The sequence below is a fragment of the Macaca nemestrina genome, chromosome 1, assembly GCF_043159975.1.
Source record: "Macaca nemestrina isolate mMacNem1 chromosome 1, mMacNem.hap1, whole genome shotgun sequence".
NCBI lineage: Eukaryota > Metazoa > Chordata > Mammalia > Primates > Cercopithecidae > Macaca > Macaca nemestrina.
In genome coordinates this window covers 119,465,103-119,478,390 of record NC_092125.1, presented here as the reverse complement: position 1 = coordinate 119,478,390, position 13,288 = coordinate 119,465,103, and the positions used below count along the sequence as shown (strand labels likewise).

General features: G+C 35.7%; 1 protein-coding gene across 3 annotated transcripts in view; it reads left to right on the top strand.

Annotated features, from left to right (window-relative positions):
• LOC105479169 (membrane associated guanylate kinase, WW and PDZ domain containing 3) overlaps positions 1 to 13,288 on the top strand; it is a 298,113-nt gene that overhangs the window by 232,055 nt on the left and 52,770 nt on the right. For all 3 annotated transcript variants that reach the window (XM_011737023.3, XM_071090681.1, XM_011737024.3), the window contains exons 7-9: positions 700 to 757; positions 5,836 to 5,930; positions 11,383 to 11,571. In XM_011737023.3, the coding sequence (XP_011735325.2) occupies positions 700 to 757; positions 5,836 to 5,930; positions 11,383 to 11,571 (342 nt within the window). The remainder of the gene's footprint in view (positions 1 to 699; positions 758 to 5,835; positions 5,931 to 11,382; positions 11,572 to 13,288) is intronic.

Here is a 13,288-nt window from a genome sequence, read left to right as displayed (position 1 = left end):
AGGCTAGAGATTTTTTTTAACTTCCAGAAATTCAGCTACCTTCAGTATTTCTGGTTATATTTTATTGCTCAATTACCGAGATTTAGTAATATATAAAAATGCTATGTAAGATGTTTGTTATTCACAAATACAGATTACACAAAGCACTGTGGTAGTTAGATTAGTGTTCCTTCAGATACTCAGATCCTGTTCACCAACAGAAAGGAGGTACTTTTGTAGGTTTTAAGCAAATCTAGATTGCTCACTTGAAATGGCAAAAGTCTAGGACTAGGGTTGCCTTTGAGGAGAAGTGGGTCCAAACATAGCATCAAAAATGACTATGTATAATAGTAAAAAACTGAACAGGCACCTTCTTCTTGTGTTGGACTACAGGGTATGTATGTCTCATGTCAGCATAATCAAGGTTTTTAAATGAAAGAAATATACAGTAATTTGTATTAGCATTTTTATGGCTTGTGGTTCATATAAACACCTTTTTGTTTAATGCCATCTTCTGTTCTGGGCTTCTAATGCTTGCTGAAATTCTCACTGGCTGGGGAAAAAGCCGCTCAGACTTAAATTGTGTTTGTTCCTTGGAAGTGAGCCCTCAGCTTTCTGACTCCCAAATATTAGTATAATTAAATAATAAATTCACTCACTGGTGAATTATTTTCTGTCAATTTTGAATCTGGCATTTCACTCAATTTTCTTTATTTACAGAGCTTCCTTATGGCTGGGAGAAAATAGAGGACCCTCAGTATGGGACATACTATGTTGAGTAAGTTTGTTACCTCAGTTAATATTCTCCCAGATGTTTTCCTTTCAGCATGTAGTTTTAGAGAATACTGGATATAGCACTTTATGCTTCTGTGATCCAGCTGTTGAGTTTTTCAACTAGGGGTATGAAAAGGTAGAGGCAGTGAGCATTTACTACATTGATCCTGGGCTTCCTGGAAGTTGGCTTTGAATTTCTAAATATAGAAAATAAGGGGGAAGTTGCCTAGAGGATTAATAGCTGGAGATACTGTTGTTACTAATACAGCCTTTAAAGAGAAAGTCAGTTGATAGAAAACTGAAATGAGGGCAACAGACTAGATTAATTATCAAGGTAATTTCCAACACTACCCCTGTGTGCTTCTGAAAGCAGTGGAAGAACTTTAGGGCATTATAACATAATTACCTAAAGTTTTGAAGCATACACCTAAAGGTGTACTCTCTTTTTAAGGAGTTATTCCAGGAAAACTTAGTATTCTTTTTAGGGGTGAAAGTTGCTTCTTAGGCTGGTGTTACAGTTAATTTTAAACATAAATATATATTGGAGAGGAGTGCCAGACCCCTGCCTATGTTAGCCAGAGAAATTAAGCTAATGTCAATGTCTAATTTTGCCTTCTCTTTTCTTTATCTAATTGCTACATTGTTATGACCATTGGGATTGCTTTCTTTCCAGATGCTAAACATTGAATTTGACCTCAAGCGTCTAGCAGCAGGCAAATAATTGTATCAGAAACATTACTATTTACCTGGAGACTAGGAGTTTAACCTGCTGCCTAGGTAGCAAAGACAAAATGTTATTATTACCTGAAAAAGTAACAAACACAAGCATCTTTAATTTTATGATTGTTGCTTAATGTTTCAACACTTACAGGCATAAACCAATGACATTTCCTGGTAATTATCCCTAAAGTAAGCATCTCTGACTCCTGTTGCAACTTTAGTCTTTATTCTGTTGTGCAGGTTGTTACTTGAGTCACTGTGGTTAGAGGGATTTTTGGAATGACTTCTTATAATTAAAGGTGTCTCCTAAGGAAATGACTCAATTAGCTTGACACTTAAGTATATAACTTCAGAATTTCAATATCTTGGTTCCTTTGAAAGCTATGCTAATTTTGTTTCCATTTCCATTGTGTTACTTAATATCTTACTGATACTGTGATATAAAAAGTATACAGCAGCTCTTTTATTATTTTTTTCCTAAGTCATATTTTGTTAAAGGAAGAAACGACCATTTTTCACATTAAAGGAATATTTGGGGGCCAACTGAAAAGGTTTTGCAGGATTTTTTTCTTCCCCTCAAAGTTTAGTCTCTTTAAATTGGGCTCTAATCAGCTATTATTTGCCATTGACACTGCTGAACATTTCTGAGATAATGATTCTCATTCTCTTTATTACCCATTCCAAGTGAATTTGAATACATGGTCAAAAGGTGAAAGTCATTTGCCTGTTATAAAACCTTGAGCTGAATGATCTGGTGCCCATTATGCAAAGATATAATATTAAAGCAACTTTAGGGCAAATCCTGAAGCGACCTGCTCCTAGTTGTCAGGGAGGTACATGAAATAGCCTGAATTAGAAGCAACAGCAGCAGCGACATGATTTTGTATGATTGTTCCCAGAATGAGCTCATTTTACAGGAGGGTTTTGTATTAGATTAAGAAGGAGCAGACTGTACTCAAGATGCACATTAGTATGGAGTCAGCTGAGCTGTGGAGTGTGGCTTGATTCCCAGATTAGTTAGGTTTTGAATCTCGACCATGGTAATCTGCAGTGAGTTTACTGATGGAGATAAAAAGCTGTTACTTGAATGGCTACTCTTTGGCTCTCTTAGTTTGTCAAACCAGATGGCACGATGATTGCTCTTGGCAGGAGCCTTATAGTAGTAACACCAACTGCAATGGTAGTTTTTCTTTGTATTTATTTTAGAGGATGGGATTCTGAAATGGATGAATTTATTTTTTAAAATAAAATTGTTCCAAAAATATAATATACTTGTAATATGCATAAATATAAATATGCATATATATTTAGAAATGCGGTCTTGATTGTATTGCATTACATGTCTTTTTTAAATTAACATATAATAATTATACACATTTTGGGGGTGCATAGTGATGTTTCAGTACACATAATATATAGTGATTAGATCAGGGTAATGAACATTAAATGTCTTGATGCATCTAGGTGACAAAGTCAAAATATATACTTGCTTTCACAACTAAAACTTTTTTTTTTTTGAGACAGAGCTTTATGCTTGTCGCCCAGGCTAGAGCGCAGCAGCACGATCTTGGCTCACTGCAACCACCACCTCCCAGGTTGAAGTGATTCTCGTACCTCAGCCCCTGAGTAGCTGAGATTATAGGCATGTGCCACCACACCCAGCTAATTTTGTATTTTTAGTAGAGATGGGTTTTCCCCATGTTGGCCAGGCTGGTCTTAAGCTCCTGACCTCAAGTGATCCATCCGCGTCAGCCTCCCAAAGTGCTGGCCTTGGCCTCCCAAAGTGCTGGGATCACAGGTGTGAGCCGCCATGCCCAGCCATCTAAAATTCTTTATGAAAGAATATTTCATTGAGATAAATTTTTAAATCCAGATATTAGACATAAAATTTTAATACAGATAATGTGCCACATTATGTACTAATATTTGATCATTCTTGTTTGCTATCTTTTTTCTTTCTGATAATCTATAATATTTTCCTCTCTTATTTCCCATAGCTGGTTATATGGAAAACAAAATTTGTTGTATCTTAATAATAGTGTAGGTATAAGTAACTAAATGAAAAGGACAGTATTCTCACTTCTTTATTTTTTGATTTTTTTTTTTTTGAGTGGCATTTTAGTCTAGATAGTCTAAGATAATGAAGATAATAACTTCCTTCAGTAAATCTTATATTCTGTTGTCAAATTTTTAGGAAAAGGATTACTCATTTGCATACTTCTACTCTCCTCTCCCACACATTACAAAGGGTATAAATACAAATTACTACTTTTTATGTTCTAATGCCTGGGTGGCAAAGTGAGTCATTCTAGCCAATGATATTAAAGTGAAAGTGAGCCAAGCTTCTTTCTGAACAGGTTTATTCTTTTCTGAGTGTCAATTTTTAGTTGTTTTTCAAAAGAATATGTAAAATATCAGTTCTTAAATAAATTTTTTAAAGTAGTTCCTAAGATTTTTATTTTCACAGAGTTAAACAGTTAACTCAATGGACAGGGTGTCCCCCTCATATTATGAAGCAAAAGCATACTTGAGTGTTAGTGAAATCAGAACCCAAAGAATGTCCAGTGGCACTTACCATATTTAGATCTCTTAAACTATTTAATAAGTAACCACATGTGTTGTGGAACTAATATGCACTAGTAGCCTAAGTGACATGGAGAAAGCTAACTTTCCTTTTTTTGAAGGTGGTTTTTAAAATTTTAATTTTAGTCCCTGCTGCCCATTTCTCTACCACCACTCTTAATGTTTGGAAATGGCAAAGCTCCAGTGTGGACAACATAGTAAGACCCCATCTCTAAAAGAAAAAAATTTTTTTTTAATTTACTGGGCCTTGTGGCACACACCTGTGGTCACAGCTACTCAGGAGACTGAGGTGGGAATATCGCTTGAGCCTAAGAGGTTGAGGCTGCAGTGAGCTGTGATCAGACCACTGCATTCCAGCCTGGGTGACAGAATGAGAGCCAGTCTCGAAAAAAAGTAAAATAAATAAATAAAAAGGCAAAATAAATGTTCAACTTGTGTGACTATTTATATGTACATTTTGTAATATTCAGCCTACCTAAAGACAATTATGTTCTGAAATTCTCATGATTTGGTATTTAATTGTTGGTGTTCACTCGTGTTACCACTTTTTATTTATTTATTTATCTGTGACGGAGTTTCACTCTTGTCGCCTGAGCTAGAGTGCAATGGCACGATCTCGGCTCACTGCAACCTCTGCCTCTCGGGTTCAAGTGAGCCTCCTACCTCAGCCTCCCAAGTAGCTGGGATTACAGTCATGTGCTACCACGCCCAGCTTATTTTTGTATTTTAGTAGAGGCGGGGTTTCACCGTGTTGGTCAGGATGGTCTCTATCTCTTGACCTGGTGATCTGCCTGCCTTGGCCTCCTAAAATGCTGAGATTATAGGCGTGAGCCACTGCACCCGACCTCACTTCTTATTAAAGTGGAAAACTGTAGCATATGCTGAAATATATTTGTACTATGGAAGTGTTAGAATATGATTTCCATTGCTTCTGAATTAGACCTATTCGAGGTCCTTAACATCTTTTTTACAGCAGTTGCTTTCTTAACCAACTTCCACTTACCTGGCTTGCCAGAAGAACAGTGATCTTTTTCTTCTGTAAAACATACTATTGCCCATAGCGTGTTGAATAGTTTTGGCTAATCTCCTAGCGGCTAGTCTCCTCAGGTTTCCTGCTTTCTCTCACAGAGTTGTATGCATTCCAAGAGTCAGTAGTGAATGTTCCCAAATCATAAATGTCAGTTGAACCTATGTTATAATTATTCATTTAATTATGATATAATTATGAAGAAATTTAAGTGTGAAAGAGTTACTCTGTACTATAATTGATAAGAGCAAGTCATTTTCTTAGTTACTACTGAACAGATATAGGTGAGTCAGTGGAAAAGTAATAGTAATATAATTTAAAAAGGATTCTGTACACAGATTTCTTTGAAAGTGTCTTTACAGCTTGCTTTATTTTGGAGAAACTTAAATTAAAACCCTTCTATCATTAACTGCCTTTTAAAAAAAAATTAAATTACCAAGAACAAGTACTTGTGATTGCATCAGATAAGAAGGCCATAGTTTTGAAAACCGTTATTGGCTATATTGGGTAGGTTTATGAAGAAGCTATAGTAAATATAATATCAAAAGCTTCACAGCTTGGCATCTTCTACAGGACTTTATTTAGCTGACAGAAAGCCCCACTGCTATCATCTGTCAGTCTCTCTATGATCCATAGCCTAAAGATACATATTTGTCCCCTAATCTATGAGGATGGAATGGTATGATAGACTATTTAAGAATATGTTACTGTTTTATTTTAAACTGAAATGTATATTTTTCTGCATTCTATAGTCACCTTAACCAGAAAACCCAGTTTGAAAATCCAGTGGAGGAAGCGAAAAGGAAAAAGCAGTTAGGACAGGCTGAAATTGGGTCTTCAAAACCAGGTAGGCATTCTTCTCAATCTTTTCTTGAAAGAATAACTTGTGAAATTTGTATGCTGAGTTAATAAAAGTGAGTTTGAACTTTTTATTTCTATGGCTTTGACACTAGACAAGAATGTCTAATATTTGTTATTGTAAAGATATGAATAATCTTAATAAAACATCTGAACATTATGAGAATAGTGAGATTTTTCTCAGGAGTATATAAAAAGCATGAAGTTGTTGGGAGAAGGGATTTGGGTAGCTTTTTTGTGAATTTGAGATTTTGTTTTGAAGATTGGAATGTTTCCTTATATGTTTAAGGCGAGACCAATATTAGGTCTCTAGTTCATCATTAGCTTTTCCCAAGTTAATTGCTTAAGTATGGTATCTGTAACCATTGAGGATTCTTCATTAACCAATATTAATAAATAATAAATATATCAAATGATTTACCTACATCATCGAGTCTCAAGTGGGATGGTAGGTATTAGTAACATCAGACTCACTTAGGGAGCATTTTTTAAAAATACAGATCCGGAAATTTCAATGAGCCTAGTCATGTGTATTTTGAAAACACTGCTCAGGAAGTTCTTACATTCTACTTATCCCTCCCCATCCCTTTTCCAGTCCTCATTTGTCATTAATAACCAGGGTATATATGGTCATATTGTAGTAATCCACTAGATTCTCCACTTCAGTTGCCCATGAGAGAAATAGTTCTTTCTTATAGTTACTCTTCAAAAACATCATCCTTCTCCTAAAGTTTTGCATTTCGTTTAGCAAACATTTTGAGTTTAACAAATACTTTTGAGCACTGACTATATCCCCAGTGCTTTGCTAGGCACTAGGTATTCAAAAATGACTAAGAGTAAGACAGGGCTTGCCCTCAAGAGTTCACAGTCTAATATAGGAAACTGATGATTATAATATATGGAGCTAGGTGCCATCCTAGAATAGTAATTATAAGGGTAAGCTGAGGAGCAGGTTTGAATCCCAGCTGTGTAAACTTGGGTACATTTCCTGAATCTCTAAATGCCCCTATTTCCTCATATATAAAATAGGAATAATAATGGTACCCACCTCTTAAGGTGGTTATGAGTATGTAAAATAACAGATGTAAAGTGCCTGCAATGGTATTAAGCATGCGTTGGCTAATAAATTATAATAGTTTCATTGTTATTAATAGAGATGTACGAGGTACAGTGGTGGCATAACGAAGGGAGTACCCAACTCTGCTTTGGTGGAGATTGTCAAGGGGGCAGGAGAAATTTCAAAGCAGAAGAGATATGAACTAGGTCTTAAAAAGTCAGGAAAAGTTAAAGCAGGCAGACAAAAATTTTAAAGGAGTAAGAAAGCATACCAAGTAGAAGGAACAGAATGTTTAAAATCATAGAAGCGTGAAATGGTGTGCTGAAAGGCCAGAAGGCAAGTAGGCGTGGTTACAGCATAGGGTATTTGTAGGGTAGTAACAAGCGATGAGTTTATAGGGATAGGCAGCCATGAGAAGAGGTTGAGTATGTCACATGTTGCTGGAATGTCAAGGAAGTTGAAGATTGAAAAATATATGTTGGATTTGACAGTAGGGAGGTCATTAGTCACTCTAGCAAGAGCAAGTAGAGAGTGAAATAAAATTGCAGTAGAATGAAGAAGGTATGGGAGGTGAAGACGTGGAGACAATGAGTATAACCAACTATTTTCATAGCTTTCACCATGAAAGATTATAGACAGAAGACATGAACTGAAGAGCAACTTGAATCCCTAATTTATACATAAGGAAATGGAGACTTTAATAAAGATTAAGCCTCTTGCTTAGAATAACAGTGAGTGTCAAGCCAGAATTTGAACTTAGTTTTACTGACTTTAAATTCAAAGTTCTTTGTATTATAATATATAGTCCCTGAATTCATGGCACATTTCAAGGGAGATCTTTCCTCCCTTTATAAACTCTAATTTCCCTGAAGTCAGGTACCATATGTTTTATTGATTTAGATACCCAGGCTCTCTCCTATAAGGTAGGGATTAAAAGAAGAGTAAACACTCAACACCTGGCCAGGTATAGTATTTCACACCTGTAATCCCAGCACTTTGGGAAGCCAAGGCAAATGGATTGCTTGAGCCCAAGAGTTTGAGACCAGCCTGGGCAACATGGCAAAACTCCATCTCTACAAAAAATACAAAAATCTGGCCTGGTGTGGTGGCACACACCTGTAGTACCAGCTACTCAGGAGGCTAAGGTGGGAGGATCACCTTAGCCCAGGAGGTCAAGTCTGCAGTGAGCAGTGATCACACCACTACACTCCAGCCTGGGTGACAGAATGAGACCCTGTCTCAAAAAAAAAAAGAAAAGGAAAACAAACAAACAGAAATATTCAACACCTGTCTTTCAGGAGCTCCCAACTTAGTCAGGGAAATACACATATAATTTTAGTATAGTATGATAAGGAAGATATAAACAATAGTGGTAGACAAAAGGGAGAAATTAAATCTGAATGTAGAAGGGCAAGAAAGACTTCCTTGATGTTACTGAAGTTATGCTAGTCCTTAAGGAATAACAGCTGCCATTTGTTGAGATACTGAATCACATATAGATTTGGATACTTTGTATAATCATATCATTTAAGTCTCAAAATAGCTCTGCAAGTTATTGATATTATTATCCCCATTTAGAGGCTTTGATGGCATTAAGTTAAAATTGTCTGATTCATCTATCCCAAGGTTATCCTTTCCACAGAGTCAGAAGCACTCAAGTTTGTGAGCCATGGAACCTCCTTCCTTGGACAGTATATAAGAGTTTGTGCTCATCTACATTGATTGTGCAGTTACCATTTGTCAAGCACCGCTTCCTCTGCTTTCTGTGTGTCACATAGTTTAATCTCTGTGACAATCCCATGAATTTTAGGTACGACTAGCCCCATTTTAGAGACAAGACAGCTGAGGATTACAAGTTTTAAACAACATACCCAGGATCACTCAACTAAATTACAAATCTTGGATTTAAAGTTGAGACGGTTGATCTCAAAGACAGTTTCTTTGTGCCTTTATGATTTTCACTTTTCTAAGCTTAATTTTGATAAGACTTACTTCTGACCAACTTTCAGTTGGCTTTGGCTGTTTTATTAATACTTTCTAAAATTAGGTGTTATTTTTCCTTCCTCTTTATTGTTTGTACAACCTGGATGTCATTTATTGTATGCTAGTTTTCAAGTTTTGCCCTCAGAAGCCAATCTTATTCTAGTATTCCTGGGGATTAGGGCATGGGATAGCTAACCAGAAACATCTCAGTATTTGACATAAAAATGAAAACGGTACATTTCATATTATCATCAAGTACCTGTCCAAGTACTCAGTCATTAGAGAAATATTCTTATCTACAGTCTGGTAGGCAACACTAGTGGACGGTGTTAGTCAACTTCTGTAATTGAACGGGTATTGCATATGTCAATTAAATAATTTTTTAAAGTAATATTTTGTTCAGAGACTGAACAAAATTCAAAGTTGCTACTTTGAATGTGAGAAGCTCAATAATACAGAGGTGTCACCATAAGTAGGCTGACTGGCCATCCTCTGAGAGGCCTCACAAAATGGCATTTACTATGATCAATGCACTGCTGTCTGGAGTCTACTTCTCTACTTTGAGAAGCCCAAAAGAGCTGGATTTTTCGTTTGTTTGTATCATGTGCTTTTTGCAAATAAAAGCAAATCTGGGAATAACATATTAAATAAGGTAGCTCCTACTTTCCACCCCGAACCTGCCACTGTCACTATTGCCAGGGCAGGCCTACCTCTTGAGAAAGCTGTTTACATACTGCATAATCTGCAAACCATACAGAACAGCACCAAGAATTGCTCTTTTTTCTGATAAGTTTTAATATATCAGAACACTCTGCTAAGAGAGGCAGCAGCAAATACACATAAGTAACTCTGGGCGTGATACTAGTGCTAAGTGTGAAACAAGCTACCATTATTAATTCAAGTTAACAGGGAAATGCACAACAAAACCACAGTGAGAAACCACTCCATGTCCGCTAGAATGGGTACAACCAAAAGGACAGACAGGACAACTGTTGGCAAGTATGTGGAGAAATTGAGGCCCTCCTATGTTGCTTGTGGAAATGTAAAATGGCAAGGCTGCTTTGGAAAAGTTTGGAAGTTTATCAAAATGATAAACATAATTACAATATATTCATAGTAACTGCTGGAATTCCACTCACAGTATATACCCAAGATGAATGAAAATATGTCCACACAAAAACTTGTGAGTATTCATATCAACATTATTCATAATAGCCAAAAAGTGGAAATAACCCGATGTCCATCAACTAATGAATGGATAAACAAAATGTGATATTTATCCATACAGTGGTATATTATTTGGCAATAATATAATAAATTTATCTTTAGTAAATACATATTTAATTTAATATTTATTATATATTAATAATAAAGAGCAATAAAGTACTGACATATGCTACAATACAGATGAACCTCAAAAACACTGTCAATTGAAAGAAACCATTCAAAACACCACATATCATCTGATTCTGTTTATATGAAATGCCTGTATTGGGCACGTCTATACATGGATAGTAGATTCGTGGCTTCCTAAGGCTGGAATATGGACGTGGGTTGGGGAGAAATTGGATAATGACTGCTAATGGGCATGGGGATTTCCTTTGAGGAGGGAAGAAAATGTTCTACAATTAGATTATGCTGATAGTTGGATGACACTGAATTGTATACTTGAAAGAGCTGAATTCTATGGTATGTGAATGATATCTTAATAAATTTGTTAAAAAATAGATAATGGCAGAACATTTAAAATCTTTTTTTTTTACAGTTAATTTAATACTTAGTAAATTATAAACCTGTACAGTTTGATTCTCTCAGTTTTTGTCACTTCCCTAATGGCACGCATGGTTGAGGAGAAGAGAGAAGTAGTTCTGGAAGGAGGTTGTTATTTGCAGATGTGAATCACTAGGGTCATCTAACCCCTAAAAATGGGCATTTCAAAAGAAGATGTGTTTTTCTTCCTAAATTATCTACTAAACACGAGTGAAAGGGATAGAAATATGAAGCTATTTACTGGTAGTAAAAAGATTCACTCCTTCCATCAGTTATAAATTAAAGACTGCAGAAAGCCTGAACTGTGAATTATAAAAATTCTCAATATACTCCCTTTCATAAGTTTGTGACACTTGGCCTCATCCTCCTGGTATCGTACTTTGCACATAAAACTCAGTAGATGCTGAGTTTTATAGTACAGTTGAATATCCAAACTTTCAGCAATTGAGTACTAAAGGTTGTGTCATTTTAACTTCATATAATGGACTCTGGGTTGAAAGTAAATGCAGACAAGGCAATGAGAAAGAGATAAAGTTGAGAATAACATTAAGTTATATAAAAAAAGATTGACTGAGTGCTATATTCATTGTAATTATTTTTGTTCTCAAACCCACTTCTCATTTTGGCACAGATATGGAAAAATCACACTTCACAAGAGATCCATCCCAACTTAAAGGTGTCCTTGTTCGAGCATCACTGAAAAAAAGCACAATGGGATTTGGTTTTACCATTATTGGCGGAGATAGACCTGATGAGTTCCTACAAGTGAAAAATGTGCTGAAAGATGGTCCTGCAGCTCAGGATGGGAAAATTGCACCAGGTAGCAAATTTTTCATAATTGTTTGAAGAGTAGTGATGCTATAACAAAAATTATAGTGAAGAGATTTTATATACATAGAGAGAAAGAATTAAATTATATAACTAAAGAGAGAGATTCCAGTATTAAAATAGCTTATCCTCTAATTAAAAAAAAAAAGTTGTATGGGTACACAGTAGGTATATGTATTTATGGGATACATGAGATATTATACTTTGATACAGGCATGCAATAAGTAATAACCACATCATAGAAAATGGGGTATACATCTCCTCAAGCATTTATCTTTTGTGTTAAAAACAACCCATTTATACTCTTTTAGTTATAAAATGTACAATTAAGTTATTGCTGACTGTAGTCACCCTATTGTGTTATCAAAAACTAGGTCTTACTCATTCTTTCTAACTATATATTTTTTATACTCCTTAACCATCTCCACTTCCCTCTCACCCCCCACCAACCCCAGCTACCCTTCCCAGCCTCTGGTAATCATCCTTCTACTCTCTATCTCCATTAGTTCAGTTGTTTTAATTTTAGTATCTGCAAAGAAATGGGAGCATGCAAAGTTTGTGTTTCTTTGCCTGACTTATTTCACTTAACATAATGATCTTCATTTCCATCTGTGTCATTGCAAATGACAAGATCTCATTCTTTTTATGGCTGAATAGTACTCCATTGTGTATATGTACCATATTTTCTTTATCTAATTATCTATTGATGGACATTTAGGTGGCTTCTAAATCTTCGCTATTGTGAAAAGTGCTGTAACAATCATGGGAGTGCAGATATCTCTTCAATATACTGATTTCCTTTCTTGTGGGTATATACTAAGCAGTGGGATTGCTAGATTGTATGGTATCTCTATTTTTAGTGTTTTGAGAATCCTCCAAATTGTTTTCCATAGTGGTTGTACAAATATACATTCCCAACAACAGTGTTTGAGGGTTCCCTTTTCACCACACCCTCTCCAGCATTTGTTATTGCCTGTCTTTTTGGATAAAAGTCATTTTTAACTAGGGCAAGATGATATCTCATTGTACTTTTGATTTGTATTTCTCTGATGATCAATGACCTGAGCACCTATTCATATACCTGTTTCTTTGTCTTCTATGTCTTCTTCATGAGAAATGTCTGTTCCAATGTTTTGCCCATTTTTTGTCAGATTAGATTTTTCCTATAGAGTTGTTTGAGCTCCTTATATATTCTAGTTATTAATCTCTTGTGAGATGGATAGTTTGCAAAGATTTTCTCCCATTCTGTGGGTTGTCTCTTCACTTGACTGACTGTTTCCTTTGCTATGCCGAAGCTTTTTAACTTGATGTGATCCCGTTTGTCCATTTTTGCTTTAGTTGCCTGGGCTTGTGGAGTATCACTGAAGAAATTTTTGCCCAGACCAATGTCCTGGAGAGTTTCCCTCGTGTTTTCTTTTTCTAGTTTTATAGTTTGAAGTCTTAGATTTAAGTCTTTAATTCACCTTGTTTTGATTTTTGTATACAGCAGAGATAGAAGTCAGCGAGAGATAGAAGTCAAGTTTCATTCTTCTATATGTGGATATCCAGTTTTCCTAGAACCATTGAAGAGACTGTGTTTTCTCCAATATATGTTCTTGGCACCTTTCTTGAAAATGAGTTCATTGTAGGTGTATGGATTTCTCTATTCTGTTTCATTGGTCTATGTGTCTGTTTTTATGCCAATACCATCTTCCTTTAGTTACTATAGC